The sequence below is a fragment of the Rhipicephalus sanguineus genome, chromosome 8 (assembly GCF_013339695.2).
Source record: "Rhipicephalus sanguineus isolate Rsan-2018 chromosome 8, BIME_Rsan_1.4, whole genome shotgun sequence".
Lineage (NCBI taxonomy): Eukaryota > Metazoa > Arthropoda > Arachnida > Ixodida > Ixodidae > Rhipicephalus > Rhipicephalus sanguineus.
This window is the reverse complement of record NC_051183.1, coordinates 20599875-20614241: the sequence shown is the minus strand read 5'-3', so window position 1 is coordinate 20614241 and position 14367 is coordinate 20599875. Positions and strand designations below refer to the sequence as shown.

General features: G+C 45.8%; 1 protein-coding gene across 1 annotated transcript; it reads left to right on the top strand.

The window, feature by feature from the left end:
- Positions 1-42: 42 nt before the first annotated feature.
- On the top strand, positions 43-14024 carry LOC119401522 (D-beta-hydroxybutyrate dehydrogenase, mitochondrial). The gene is made up of 6 exons (XM_049418161.1): positions 43-277; positions 9695-9901; positions 10549-10706; positions 10929-10953; positions 11522-11654; positions 13694-14024. Exons 1-6 carry the CDS (start codon positions 73-75, stop codon positions 14022-14024), a joined length of 1059 nt encoding a protein of 352 aa, XP_049274118.1. The 5' UTR covers positions 43-72.
- The last annotated feature ends 343 nt before the right edge of the window (positions 14025-14367 follow it).

Sequence of the window (14367 nt, the reverse complement as noted above, 5' to 3'; positions counted from 1 at the left end):
GAAGCGGGCTATTGAGAGTCAGTGACTGGCATACCGGCCTTGAAGCAACAAACGACCTGGTTTGGAAGCAGCATGCAGTCCGTGCTGCTGGTGACTGCGACTTTAATACTGCCCGTGCACCTGCTGTGTCTTCGAGTTCCCCTGTTGAAAGACGCCGCCGGTTTTCTCGGCTCCTGGATACTGACCCTGGTTGCCAGCTACTGGCTCGCGTGCTTTCTCTGGAACAGGACGTTGAAGAGCTCAGTGGATCCTAAGGGCAAGGCGGTGCTGGTGACGGGTGAGCGATTTCCTTGCCTCTGATATTGTGATTCAAGTCAAATCTAAGTTTATTTCACATTACTTACGCAGGTAACAAACACTTATCGGACCTGTAGCCATGGATAGTTGAAGTTACGATAAATAAATACCTAGGAAATCCTAGCACAGCAAGGAATATCAAACAGCAGTAGTAATAGTTGAATGAACAAAGATGTCAATGTTAAGTTGTCAGGTATATAGAAAGTAAGTCAATGAACCAAGAACTGACATACATCAGAGTACCGAAGAAGAATGCAAGGGCTACATACACTTACAGGAAAGGAGCTATCGCAAATTTAGGATGTGCACTATTGTGAATTTTTTTACACATGTCCAAGAAAAAATGCAGCGTAATTATCGGTTAAACCTGCAGCGGCGTTGCTGTTTCCGTGGCGTTATGCTATTTCGCTCCTAGCGAAACACACTTCCCCTTACAGGGCACCATTGACGTAGTCGTGGGGAGGGGGGGGGAGGTTCAAACCCCTCGAAGTTTTTGCATTTTGCATGTGCATGTACTCACGTACACATACTTATAAACACAAGAACATACATACAGAGTGGTTGAACCACCCGCACCCACGAAAAGAATTCTCGCTACGCACCTGCAGCGCATGCTAGACACACACACACACAAAAAATCCCCGCCCAAGCAATCCGTACTAATAGTTAGCCTGTGAAGCTGGCACGTGCGGCCCCGGTATTTATAATTTGGTTAATCCCTGACGGAGCATTAAAATCTATGTAAATAATTGGTTACGTCTGGCCACAAAGCTTAGTTGGTGTTTGCCGCCCGTGTGTTCACTTGATATTTAGTGGACCAGCTGTGAGTAATGGGATTTACCGAATTTCTGTGACACATACGTTTTTTTTTTGCCTGCGGACGACTTCTTTAATTTTTAGCGGACCCCTTCCTCCCTTCTTTCCAAAGAAAGAAACATCCTGGCACTGCCTCTGACAGAGAGTAAAATTAGTAAACCGTTACTTCGTTATATTGCGTGCATCAAGATATTGCCTTCAGCGTCTGTATTGTGGCAGCCGCTAATAAGAACAGGTTTAAAGGCGATCATTTTTTTTTTCTTATTCTACAGTGTCTCATAAAGAGACTTAAGTCCAAGGGAAGATGGAAGCAACGGAATATCATCGAAGAGTGAGCGCCTCCAGAGCCGGCGTTTCGACACTGGGCTTGTCTGTCCCGACGACGTTTCTGCCAAACCATTTTCCGTACACACTCAAGCGCCGCCATCTTGGACTGATAACGTCGCAGTTTTATGTCCGTATCAAATAAACAAACAGTGCTACGGTGAACTCGCACGCATGAAAACGCTTGGGACGGTACATTCAACGTTTCATGGCCGTGATCATTTCATATTACGACACAGAAAATAGGTAGAACAATCGCTTATCAGTCCAAGATGGCGGCGCCCATGAATCTAAAATAAAATCGTGGGAGGGGCGAGAGGGGCGATAGCCCCCCTCCCCCCTTGTCTTCTTAAGGAGGGTGGAGAGCCTACCCCGTATTTTTACCGCCGGACCTGTCGCGTCATTCTTTAAGGTTATGGCCACGCAGTTTTTTTTACAATAATGGTGGCCTAAGGCCCCTGATATTAAATTCAAAGAACTGTTCACTTCCCATCGTTACTCCCGGAAAGCCAAGGACCAAAGACAGGCCATTGTGAGAAGCAACGTCATCGCTTCAGTTTCATTTTTTTTTTCATCCAGTGTAAAGCATGTTGTCTTTCGGACTCCCTTGCCCAAACATTGTCTCCGGCGACTTTCCTTGTTCGACGACTTCTCATCACTGCATAGTTTTCCGTACTTGCGTGGTGACACGCGTGTTGTGACGCCCCACGATACTGTAAGACAATTTCTCGACGCGAATCATGGAGCCTCTGCAAATAGACGTTTCACTCGCGGGCGAATGCACGATGTCACACTTCGTTATCCAGGTCTCTAAGGTATCCGTCCCGTCACTAACTGTCACTAAAGTATCCTGTCCTGTCACAAGTAACCTGTCACAAAAGTATCCGTCCACTGCGAAGCTGTACGAGAAAGCTTGCTCTTACGAAAATGCCGCGTTCTTCCAGGCATTCGTAGAAAGTATGCTCGTGACACTGGCGGGTTTGCGGAGGACGCACTGTAATTAGACGGCGAGCAATGCTCATGAGTCTGTCGACACCCCAGCGAGCCAGATGACGGGGTGTGTGCTTTTTTTCTACATTTAAAACCTCCATTGCGATGTCAGGTTACGCAACCAGAGTACGCACGGCGCAGAAACAGCGACAGTGGCGCTCCTCTTCGGTGGCCAGATACACTACGGAATGTTTTTCATAGCGTCGTCGGCCGCTAGACGGCAGCACTTTTTGAAGTTGTAGGCAAGTGATTCTTCAAAAATTGAGAACCCCTCCACTGTGAAAATGGAAGCCAGCGAAGTTTGCATATGGTGGGTCTGCTAATAATAATTGTTGGGATTTAACGTCCCAAAACAACGATATGCCGTAGTGGAGGGCTCTGGCAATTTCGCCCACCTGGGGTTCTTTAACGTGCACCTAAATCTAAGCACACGGGCCTCTGTCATTTTCGCCCCCATCGAACATGCGGCCGACGCGGCCGGGATTCGATCCCGCGACCTGCGAGTCAGCAGTCAAGCACCATAACCACTAGACCATCGTGACGGGTCATGCGGGGTGTCTGGTATAGGGAATATAGCTATAGTGAACTTATATATTATAAATACTGACTATAGTGAGCGAATACAGTCACATACCATCAAAGATCCTTGTGGTTCCTTTGCGCACGATGCGTGTTATTACATCAGCGGCGGCTAACGGCGGTCTCATATTGAAATCCCGTAGTACGTAAGAAACCCTGCTGTCTCGAAAGTACAAAAATGGCATGACGTTCGGTTCTTGTGCAAGTGGTCTTGTCTTTGATGCAAAATTGTTCACTTTATACTGTCTTGTCGGCGAAATCGTACACCTTTATATTTACTTTACGCCGTATCATTTTTTTTTTGACGCAAAAACGCTGGTTTAGTACAGTTCATCGGTTGGCCGAAATTGTTATTCTACGCGACTTTTGTCCGCGGACGCGATCCACCAGAACTTCGCCATATATAGCTTCGATGTAAATATAAGAACACGGACACCGCCAAGCTTCCGTACAAACTTGCAGGCATCTTCGTACTTCCGGTATTTAAGTTTTCACCAGCGTGGTAGACCACGGCCGGACTGGAAAGATGGAACGCGCGTGTGTCTTTCCAGTCTGGCCGTGGGTAGACAAAGAAGTAATGAACTGCATTGCCTGCGTGTTCAAACTGGCACTGATTTCGTACATACGCAATTTGATGAAATAGGACTTAAGGCATTACGCGGCAATTCCGTTTTTTTTACAACCTTAGAATGCTTCGACGAGAACTTTAAGAGCGGTTTATCGATAGTAGTGGAAGCGCATGCGGGAGCCAGCCGTAGATTAACCTGCATAAAGAAGAAGTGAAATATCTGACTAGTTATCTCTTGCGTCGGTCCCCACGTCGTGCCGGATTGACAGGTGGCGCTCGCGTGCGCAGATAAGTTATTGTGTCTATATATTCTTTCTTTTCCGCCGCCATGTGCCTTTTCAGTTGATCGGCGTTTGTGTTGTCTTGATCAATTCTCTTGCACATCTACCTTCTTTTGAGATGAATACTCACCTACTAGTTCAACTTTCTCATTCTTAACTTGGGGCCTATACCGTACCATGGAATGCGGAATTGGATTCCGTGTTGGTCCTTCCCGATTGACCATTTCGAAATACGTCATGGCGGTCCACATGGGCAGCGCCGGCGGTATGAAGCGTGACGACACGGAGGAAACGGAATAATAGTCCGCATTCCAAGGACTATTTTACGGACGGGTTTCGGTGCCGCCATATTAGGCTGCAGCCTTGCCGTTTTGTAAACAAACAGTGCTACGGTAGGTGCAGACGCATCAAAGTGGTTGGGATAGTGCATTCGACATTTCGTGACCTTATTAATTGACGTCGCGATACCCTAAAATAAGAAAACATGTGTTTAACAGCCCAATGTAACGGCGCCCATTTGTCTTACGTAAAATCCTCTATAGGGCCGCTTATTGCTCAGTTATTCCGTTTCTTTCAAGAGGGCAACAACTTTTCCGGACGCGTGACAGAGAAGGAAAGCGGCGTGTTGGTTCCCCCCCGCCCTTCCTCCTCGCCACACTGGATAGGTCTTGCGCGGTAATCTCGTTCATCGGGTGTCTGTGAACCGCCGGCGGCACGGTCGCGATAGCATCTGCGGAAGACTGGAGGGCGTGAGCGAACAGGATGGAGCCTTGCGCTTCGGCATTTTCCTTTCGCTAGTGTACTTGCGACACCGGCCTCCGTGCACGGTTAACCTTAGGGGACCGACGAGAACAGTGCCGCATGGGGCCGTGCCACGCACTGTGGCCTGCAGTGTATCCAGCGGCCGTGGCAGTGTATAGGGTTGCGGAGAATTCGGCTCGAGGACAAAACGAGAAATGTATGGCCGGGCCTTGTCTCTTTATCTCTCTTAATGAACGGTATGCAGTGTTCAAGACATTGCGCATGCCTGAAGAGCTGCAGTTCTCTTGCTTGTTTGTTTTGCTTCATTTGAAGTAGCCTTGGTTGTTGTCCTTTGAAAACTAGTTGCCTTGAAGCCCCACAAGTGTCCTTTGGCGATGTTGACACGGTTGTAACAAGAAATCAGTACGACATCCGGTGCTCTCTGAACTGCACAAATTCTCGATTAAATCCACTCAACCCTTACCACACCAATGGGCTGTGGGAGGGAGCCTTGGCCAGCTCCAATCTCGACGATCAGCTAAGGCTGATCGCGAGGGCCCGGGACGCGGCCCAAGCTCGAGGCATCCTGGACTAAGGACTCCTTTCCTGAGCTCTCTCCTGAAATAAAGACGTTTATTCTTTCTCTCTCTCATGGGAGAATAAACGTTTAAAAAATAAACGTCTAAACGAAATAAGGACGTTTATTCTCCCTCTCGTGGGAGTGCCGAAGGTTCCTCGAATTCGATCAATTAGTTTGTCTTCTGGTCTCACAATTCGCGAGAATGTGCGCCGCCCAATCCGATTGAAGCGATTCCTGAAGTTGAGTTTAGCTTGGGAACATTTATCTTTAGCACTGCGAAGAGAGAGAGAGAGAGAGAGAAGCAAGGAAAGACAGGGAGGTTAACCAGACGCACGTCCGGTTTCCTACCCTGCACTGGGGGAGAGGGATGAGGGGGCGAAAAGAGAGACAGAGGAAGAGAAGAGGGATGGACACAATCACGAGCACACTTGAGGGAGCACATCCAGTCTACAGGTGGTCGCTCAGATGTGTTGCTTTCAGGTACTTCAGCAGCAATTTAGTTGCCTTCTGCGCTCTCGAGGCACATGTCCAAGGTCCTAGAATCTTGTCTACAAAAATAGTCTGGGGTCCAGTTGATCCTGAAGCATCCGGAGCGGGCATGGCTGGGCGTTATAGCGAGCGCAGCTGCACAGGAGGTGTTCGATTGTCTCCTTGGTTCCGCAGGAGTCGCACGTAGAGGTGTCCGCCATACCGATGCGAAACGAGTACGCCTTTGTGAATGCAACACCCAACCATAGGCGGCATATTGGCATAGCATCGGAGCGGGAAATCCGCGAAACGTTTGACAGTGGGTACGCGGCTTTCATGAACATGATGAAGAAACGCGAAAGGGTACACCGACCAAAAGAACAACTGTAAGTTTAACGACGCTTTGGCTTATAAATCATGGAGAATCATCTGAGACAGTAGTAGCCCATGCACCTTTCTAAAGAGTCTGTACGGTGAAGGAGAGTGTGGACTAAACCGGGCGCGTGTTTCACATAGATCGTGCGACACCACGTGCGAGCGAGCAAATTTTTGTTGCTTTGTCACTGTCACGACTCGGGGCCGAAGCACAAGCTTCTCCCATGATGTGGCATGGGGGTTGGGCCTTTGGTGTATGGCTTGCGCCAATCGCCGGTATGAAAGAGTCAAGGGCCTTCTCCAATCAACGAACAAAAAAAAACTTTAATAATGAGTTGAAACAAAGAAAAAGATATTCCCAATCGAACAGAACAGTTATCTAGAATACAAGGGTGAACTAATTGTACATTCCACAATTATTCAGATAAGTGCAGCATGCATGAAAATTCAAATATGTCAAGACACTGAGCAGTATCAGATGAATTACCAACACCAAGAGCCGAGCAAATAATTAGAGTCCGCAGTCCACCAAGTTCAAGCGAATGACATACGTAACCGGGCGCAGCAGAGTCCTTCAACACCGGCGCCGTTCATGAGCGACCGTCGAAGCTGGCGAGATGGGTCAGCGGCGGCTGCACGATGACCGGGGGTGCTGGGTGGCTGCGTTTTGTCCCGGGAGTTGCCCAGCGTCGATCTCTTCTCCGGCGAAGAGCAGACTGATGAAGCATAGGATGGGGCCGTTTTTTATACGTTTCTCCGGCCGCCGGTCCCAGCTTATAGTGTAGTGTCGATGCATCCTTGAAACGGTCACGTAGGGACTGGTTGCTGCCGTGCATGGTTCACACTTCACGTTCGGTGTCCTTCACGGGCGAACCATTAGCTCACAGACAAAACACCAGTCACACGGTCGCTTAGGCACACGGTCTAAGACGTAGCTCGGATACAACGTCCCGTGATTCAGATTCCGCCGTCGGTGACATTTACGGCAAGCCGTTTAATAATAGACACAACAAAAGCACATGATCTGACACGTGGCTCGGACACAACGTCCGGTGGTTCAGGCAAAACACAAACAAAAGCACATGATCTGACACGTAATTTGGATTCGCGTCTTAAGGCTCTGGCTCTGCTGGCGGTGACCTTCACGGCAAGCAGTTCCATACTAGACAAAACAAAAACACATGATCAGGCACGCAACTCGGGTGCTCGTCTTACGGCTCACGCTAACACACACTAAGCGGTGCACGTACGCTCACGGCACACCATTCTTAGAGCAGAATTAGAGCGCTTTCGCCTTGGGCGTAAGTGAAAAAAAAAAAAAAACCCTTTTCATGGCGTACCTTAGGACATTATGCGCAGGCAATGTTAAGCATATGCGACTTTTTTGACAGTCACTTTTTCACATTGGAATGGGTTCCATGACGCCATTTTCGTGAGCTTTCTGAGTCGAATCATCGGCATGCTCGTTACGGAAGTGATGATGCCACATTGACCTGGCAACCAGTGAAAAATATCATGCCGTTTGTCCATTAGTTGATGGTGCAGTTTTCTTACGTATAGCACTAATTGGTTTTGTGGCCCACAACGTAGAACAGCTAGGAGACAGTTACAAGCATGCTCGCTTTCATTGCCCCAAAAAGGTAGAGATAGCGAGCATGCTAATTTGTGCCTTTAGTTAACGGTACGCTATCAAAAAGGATATAGGTTGAGCAAAGTATAAGATGTCTATACTCATCGTGAAACTTTCTATGGACCTTAGTGCCTTGGTCCGCCTACAGCGACCGGGGGCCAATGTCATGGCGTAAGCGATGAACGATATCAATCCAAGGCGCTGCTCGCAGTATGCGACGGAAGAAGGCTTTGCAAGTCTGTTTGAGAGCACAGAAAAGGTTTATATGAAAATTGCAAATCGCAAATTGAAAGCCACATTGCAAACAAAGATACGTACAAAGGACTGTCTTTCTACTATTACGCAGTGTTGCGACAACGCGCACTGATTTTTATTTAGTCGACTAGACATAAAGTTAAGCCTGCTTGGCGAGACGAAAGCCGACTTGGTTAGGCACAAGGTGAAACTAAAAGTGGTCATTGAAACACGACGGCCTACGCCCGTCCGACCTCTAGATCTTATACTCCAATCTTCGATAGCATTCATCCGGGTAGGCTGACGAGGGAGCCAAGGCTACACTTTGTCTTAACCGGTCTCTGATAAGGGTGATGTAAACAGGAAGCACTGCAGGAGAAAGCAGACATCTTGAGATCAACAATACAACGAAATGCGCCAATGCGATAATAATAAACACTAACTATCGGTAAATGGGTGAAACGCTCTAACTATTGCCTCGACACGTGTGCATTCGAAGATTAATATGGTATATGTCTTAAGTAACAGTCGAAGGCCAGTAGAGGCCACGAAATCGGCAGTCTTGAGGTTTGCTGCGAGCCGCTTAATTGCTCTCACGCTTTCTAGACACCAGTGCAGGAATTAAGTGAGATAAGGTCGTGGAAAGACAAGTTACAAAGATTTCATATACGTATAGCTGGTCGAATGACTAAACACAGGCAAACAAAATAATGTGCCGGAAACATTATATAAGGTAGTATTTGAAATTAAATCGCCTGACTAATATTCATAAAAAAAACTTAAGCCTGTAATGCCCATTTATAGCTCTTTCTAGTGAAAAGTTACTACGAATTCATTGCTTTTTTTCTGCTTATGAAGGGTACACTCGAAAACAAACAGTAAAATTTTATTTCAGCTTTATAGCATACTTACCATAAAAAAGGTTGAATTAGTTAATACATTGTTGAAATAGCTCTCACTGTAACTTTACTGTGGTATACCGAAATTGAAACAATATGATTTTCATAAGTTTTACTCGCTTAGTCAGCAATCATGAGGCACCATACTCAGTGAAATATGATACAAGGGGTATTACTGGCTTCTTGTTCCTCTGTTTTCAACTTGGAATATAGCAATAAAAAAGTTTTATGTGCGTAATAACCGTCAAACGCGCATAAACTTGAAACACACCTAGAAGTTTAATAAATAAATAAATAAATAAATAAATAAATAAATAAATAAATAAATAAATAAATAAATAAATATTTGAGTGAGAAAAGTATGTAATTTGGCCTGACGGATTCGCGTTTTGTGTCGCTTCATGCATGAAATTCTGTGTCCCTGTGAATGGACGTAGCCAATTTCAGTGTTGTTAAGTGACAGGCCGTTACGTGCAGTGTTATTTTCAGCATATGCGGTGTTCGTGCGATTGCACTTTATGTGAACTATAGTGTTATTTGACTGGACTATATTTTGTGTTCTTTTTCTTGTTGCTACGTGAATGCACTTCGTGTACACTTGGTACACAATTATGGCTTGACTGACTTGCGTGAATTTTCCCAAGGTATTCTTTCATGTATTTTTTCTTCCTGACTGCGATTTTTCATACCTCTGGAAAGGAGTAGCCGGTGCACTATAAACGCGCTAACATCTCTTAAGCAACGTATAATTAAAAAAAAGCATTCATGAAATTGCAGTAAAAGTTCAGATGCATTCGGATGTTAAACATCAGGTGTAGACATGGCCAGCCCCAAAAAAGGAATTCCAGCAGGGTGTGAACTACGGTAGAGGGTAATGGAAAATTGAATTGACTGAATGAATCTCGCTTTTAGGTTGTGACACGGGCTTCGGGCATCACGCAGCGAAGCGCTTTGCGGACGACGGTTTCACTGTGTTTGCCGGCTGCCTGAATGCAACTTGCGACGGCGCCAAAGATCTTGCCAAACGGCCCAACGTATGCGTCCTCCAGCTAGATATCACCAAGGAGGAACAAGTGGAGAAAGCACTTGAAACAGTCACGGCAAACCTAGGATCCAATGGTGAGATGATTTGGCAAAAACTAGTGCTCCCAAGAAACTTAGTGCCGAGCGTTTAAACTCGGTAAAAAACATCTGGGCTGAATAATTCTAACCTAGTTTAACGTCTTCACAAGGTGAGAGGCGACGAGCTCTGAGAAGGATAACAGAGAAAAACCACCGCGTTTATGTAATTCAAAGACTGTTTCAAGCAGTTCTGGCTCAAACTTGAAGGTGGATGAAGCGGAAGAGATTATTTGAAGCCAGCGGAGAAAGTGGGGAGCGGTGGAGGGCAAGTTTCTCCGTTTAAATGACAGCCAGTAGGCCATGGGTCTTGGGGACGTCTTCGATGTGTTGGAGCGCCAGGAAGGTTTGCTAAAAAAAAGGAAACGACTACATATGAGCAAATTAATGGTCACGTGTAGCATGTAGTATTTGCGAATAGAAGCATGATCTATTAGTGTGTAATGCATTCCTTGTTCCAGAGGACAACAGGCACAGAAGTGAGAACAAAGGAACAGATGACGGCGCTCATTAGCAGTGACCACAGCTAGCTAATATTGCAAAACAAGGTAGAAATGAAATCTGCTGTTTTTGTGTGCATAAACATGCATATTTGCTCTGCCGGTGGGCTTCAACGTTTCGTCCTTATTCGTTTCGGTGACTTACAGTGCTCTGGGCAGTGCTGGCCAATGCAGGCATAGCTGCGGTGGGCCCAGTCGAATGGAATTCAATGGAAAGGATCAAGCAGATCTTCGAGGTGAACGTGTTCGGACACATACGAGTAACCAAAGCGTTTCTTCCATTGCTGAAGAAGTCCAAAGGTCGTCTAGTCATGGTCACTAGTGGTCTTTGTAAGTACATCATCGATATACTTTTAAAGTGATACGTTTTTCATTTTCGGTAGCGTATGCGAGTGTGTTAGGTTTCAAATGATTGCTTATACCGGCTAATGGCGTCTATCCTGTAGTACAGTAAACAGATATTACTTTCGGTCTCTCCTAAAGAGTAATGTTGCGCTGCATACCGCTGCATACCTTACGCTGCATGCCTAGTCATCGTCACAAGTGGTCTTTGTGAGTGCAGAATAAGATGTACATGTTTTCAAAGTGATGCTATTTCCATATTCGTGAACATATGCGAGTGCTTTAGGCTATAAACGATTGCTAATACCGAATGATGGTGCCTATGGCGTAGTCTTGTCAAGAAATATTTTTTTTCAATGTGTACTAAATAGTAATGTTTTACAGGAGACTGCTATGGTGGTGTAGTTTTTCTGGAGCGGGCATGTAGTTTAGGAAGGTGCTAACATTTTAATACTCACAAAGAAGGGGTAAATTTTTTCCTAACTAGTGTGTATTCCATGGAGCAAGAAACTGCTAGATGAAAATATTGTATTGTTGCTCTTGGTAAGAGCTGATATATACATGGTGTCTAAATACTTCGTGGTTGTGCCTGTCGATGTTGAGGACATTCAATTTGAATGGCAGCATATGACGTAATAAGTAGTATGGTTGTGAGACTTGCATAGTTAATGACCACCGCTGTTTTAGCCTACAGTCCTACGAGACTCTAGGTTAGCATTGCATGTGCTATATGAATACAGAAGTTTCTGAACGAGCTCATTTGACTGACCCACCGTAGGCCGAGCAACCATACCAGGAATCACCGTGTATTGCATGAGTAAGCACGCCACGCTGTCACTGGTGGATGGCCTTCGAAGAGAATGCGAGGAGGAAGGCGTGGACGTTGCAGCCGTAGAACCCACAGCGTACAGGTGAGCCAAATATAGAAAGATGATGACAATGGTAATGACGCTTATTTTCGCGTCAATACAGCGTAATGATACGAAAGCGCGGGCGAAAAAAGCTGTCACGTGCACAGCTTGACGATGCCGCAAGCTCCCTCATTGGTGATTACAGGGTGATATAGCAATTACACACCAACACTCTTCAAGAATAAATAATACAATGAACACAGAGGAGTGCAATAAAATACTCTAATTTTACACAATAAATGCAGTCTTTTGCGGAGACGCATAAAAAGCACAAGGTATGTAATATTTTACAAATATAATTTTGCTCGATGTAGAGCAGGAACGAAACACAAAATGTAGCTTGCAAGGGTTGACGCTTGGGTAAGCTGGTGTGGATTCATTTCAAAATGTTGACAGCGCATAGAACGATTAGGAAGGGACGAGACAATAGAGGTAAAGAGCGCTGACTTTCAACTAGTTTTATTTCGATAAGAAGTGCATAAATACATGACAAGGGAGAGGGCGCTAGACAAGAAACGAAGAGAGAGGATGTACAGGTGCTGCCATCGTTGCCTCGTCATCTCCAATACAGCGCGCATATCACCACGTGCGCCCTAAAACCCAGCCAGGTAATCAATTTCTTGATTTAGAAGCGCAATAGAAGGAGTCCTAACGCATTTATCTCCTAGCTCATGTATCAAATCTGCTTCAGTAACTTCGCGAGTTAGCTGATCCCTATGTCTCGCCATCACTTTGCTCTGATTGAAGCAGGGTGTACAACCGCAGTCACGGCAATGAATTCCAACGTGACCCTGGACCGTATTGAAGACGTTATTGTGGTGTTCGCGCAAGCGGTAATTTAGGCATCTGCCCGTTTCACCATTTAGATGTCTAAATGACCGCTTGCGCGAACACCACAATAACGTCTTCAATACGGTCCAGGGTCATATTAGAATTCATTACCGTGACTGCGGGTGTACACCCTGCTTCAATCAGAGCAAAGTGATGGCGAGACATAGGGATCAGCTAACTCGCGAAGTTACTGAAGCAGATTTGATACATGAGCTAGGAGATAAATGCGTTAGGACTCCTTCTATTGCGCTTCTAAATCAAGAAATTGATTACCTGGCTGGGTTTTAGGGCGCACGTGGTGATATGCGCGCTGTATTGGAGATGACGTTTCAACGATGGCGGCACCTGTACATCCTTTGTTTTCTTTTCTTGTCTAGCGCCCTTTCCCTCGCCATGTATACATGCACTTCTTATCGAAATAAAACTAGTTGAAAGTCAGCGCTCTTTACCTCTGTTGTCTTGTCCATTCCTAATCGTTCTATGCGCTGTTAACATATTGAAGTTAATCCACACTAACTTTTCCAGATAAATCACAAAAAAGGAGTTTTTTTTTATATCAAGGAGCATCAATTTGGAGGTGACACTAACTGCGAATAGCTGTAAAGGCCATGTGCTCTAATTGAACCATTTCGGTGATCATTCTGTTTAGTAACCTTGGTAGGCTATTTTCAAGCCTTTGTTGTCCACATATTGCTCCTACGGTTTGTATTTTCCAGCATTCCTTTTTCCGTGTTGCATATAAAGTAGTGAAAAAATCCGTAAACAGGGGGTGGGTGCTTGAGCTGACGTTTCGACAAGTGCACTTGTCTTCAAGGCTGCAACGCAGTTCAAAGCTTGAAGAAGAAAAGGCCACTTGTGCTCTTGGAACGCTGTTCCAGCCTTGAAGAAGACAAGTCCACTTGTCGAAACGTCGGCTCGAGCACCCACCCTCTGTTTACGAATTTTTTCATCGCAAGCTTCCATCTTCCTATTTCTGCCGTTTTTTGGATATATAGGGGTGTTATTTTGTAACCTGGAAATGGGCTTAAGAAAGACCGGTATAGTTTTGAACTCCTGTTTGCATGCTTACACAATCGGTAATCATACAAAGTCGACAATCGTACTTGCAGCGCACTATATTTTAGGAAATATCCAAAGCTGCATAACAACAATCGTCTTGTTGATAGGGTGCCGTAATGATATACGCTTATTACTGTTCCTTATTGCAGGACAAACATTCTCGAGAACGTAGCCTGCCCGAAGTTCGTGGAGGCAGACCTCAAGCTCCTACCCGACGAGGCGAGGAAGCTCATTCCGGAGGACAGCGTGGACCGTTGGGCCAAGTTTCTGAAAGGAATGTTTGACCTGCTCATTCGCGAGAATCCCATGGAAGTCGTGGATCAGATGAGTTTTGCCGTGAAGGACGTCAGACCTCGCCCTTGCTACCGGGCCATGACTTTGCCGGATAAGTTCTACCTTCTCTTCGTCAAGCTCTTTCCGGACGAAGTCCTGGACGTCTTCTTCACGGTGTTTCGGGCGGTGGCACAGTTCGTGAAGTAGGACGGTGCCGTGGCCAGTAGACCTTGTGTGCTGCGGTGTTAAAGTTATAAGGTGTCCGCTGACTAGCGACGCAGAGTTTCACTGCAAAGCATCTGCTAAAGAACTGACAGTTGGGCGAGTTTGTAGTGATTGATCATTCAATGTGCAACGTAGACAAGGGCGAAGAACAGACTGGAACAACAAGACTGTAAACTCTTAACTGGTGTATTAGAAACCAGAGCGACACTTAAATGCACCATCTTCTCCAGCACAGCTGGGGGTAACTAAACACGTGGTTGTATTGAGACACCATGATCCGCAATCACATTTACGTCTAAGTGTACAATAATGTAAATGTGAAAGC

Bases quoted from the DNA above. Each gene is read 5' to 3' on its own strand.
- LOC119401522 (XM_049418161.1), top strand. From the start codon at position 73: ATGCAGTCCGTGCTGCTGGTGACTGCGACTTTAATACTGCCCGTGCAC. The intron at 10,954-11,521 runs GTGAGTGCAGAA...GACCCACCGTAG, and splicing joins CATCGTCACAAGTGGTCTTT to GCCGAGCAACCATACCAGGA. The intron at 11,655-13,693 runs GTGAGCCAAATA...TCCTTATTGCAG, and splicing joins GTAGAACCCACAGCGTACAG to GACAAACATTCTCGAGAACG.